The 412-nt window shown below is 45.9% G+C and overlaps 1 protein-coding gene across 2 annotated transcripts in view; it reads left to right on the top strand.

Annotated features, from left to right (window-relative positions):
• TOLLIP (toll interacting protein) overlaps window positions 1-406 on the top strand; it is a 37,687-nt gene extending 37,281 nt beyond the window's left edge. For both annotated transcript variants that reach the window (XM_025207900.1, XM_006026880.2), the window contains one exon: window positions 1-406. This exon is cut by the window's left edge and continues 1 nt beyond it. In XM_025207900.1, the coding sequence (XP_025063685.1) occupies window positions 1-213 (213 nt within the window). In that variant the 3' untranslated portion in view covers window positions 214-406.
• The last annotated feature ends 6 nt before the right edge of the window (window positions 407-412 follow it).

Here is a 412-nt window from a genome sequence, read left to right as displayed (position 1 = left end):
ATGCCTGCAGTCTGTCACCCAGGCATGGTACCAGTGCCAGTACCATCTCCTGCAGTTAACCCTCAGCACCTGTGTAATGAAGAAGATCTGAAATCTATCCAGGACATGTTTCCCAACATGGACAGGGAAGTAATCCGTTCAGTGCTAGAAGCCCAGGGAGGGAACAAGGATACAGCTATCAACTCATTGCTTCAGATTGCTGAAGAGTCATAGATGCCTATCCCCTACATTGTCCCTGTCTACGATGCCACCCTTATTTTGACTTGCCAAGCCAGGGATTTAGCTAGAGGAAGAAATTCCTGAGAGAGCATCCTGTCTGAAAGATCGTGCCCCTCTCTTCTTGGACACTTTGCACGTTTTTCACTTTTGTTTTCAACTTTCATTCACTTCAAGTATGTTCTACAAAAGCATG

Source organism: Alligator sinensis, unplaced genomic scaffold (genome assembly GCF_000455745.1).
Source record: "Alligator sinensis unplaced genomic scaffold, ASM45574v1 scaffold5_1, whole genome shotgun sequence".
In the NCBI taxonomy this organism is placed as follows: Eukaryota; Metazoa; Chordata; order Crocodylia; family Alligatoridae; genus Alligator; species Alligator sinensis.
The sequence above is the reverse complement of the archived record's forward strand: the minus strand, read 5'-3'. Positions and strand labels throughout refer to the sequence as shown.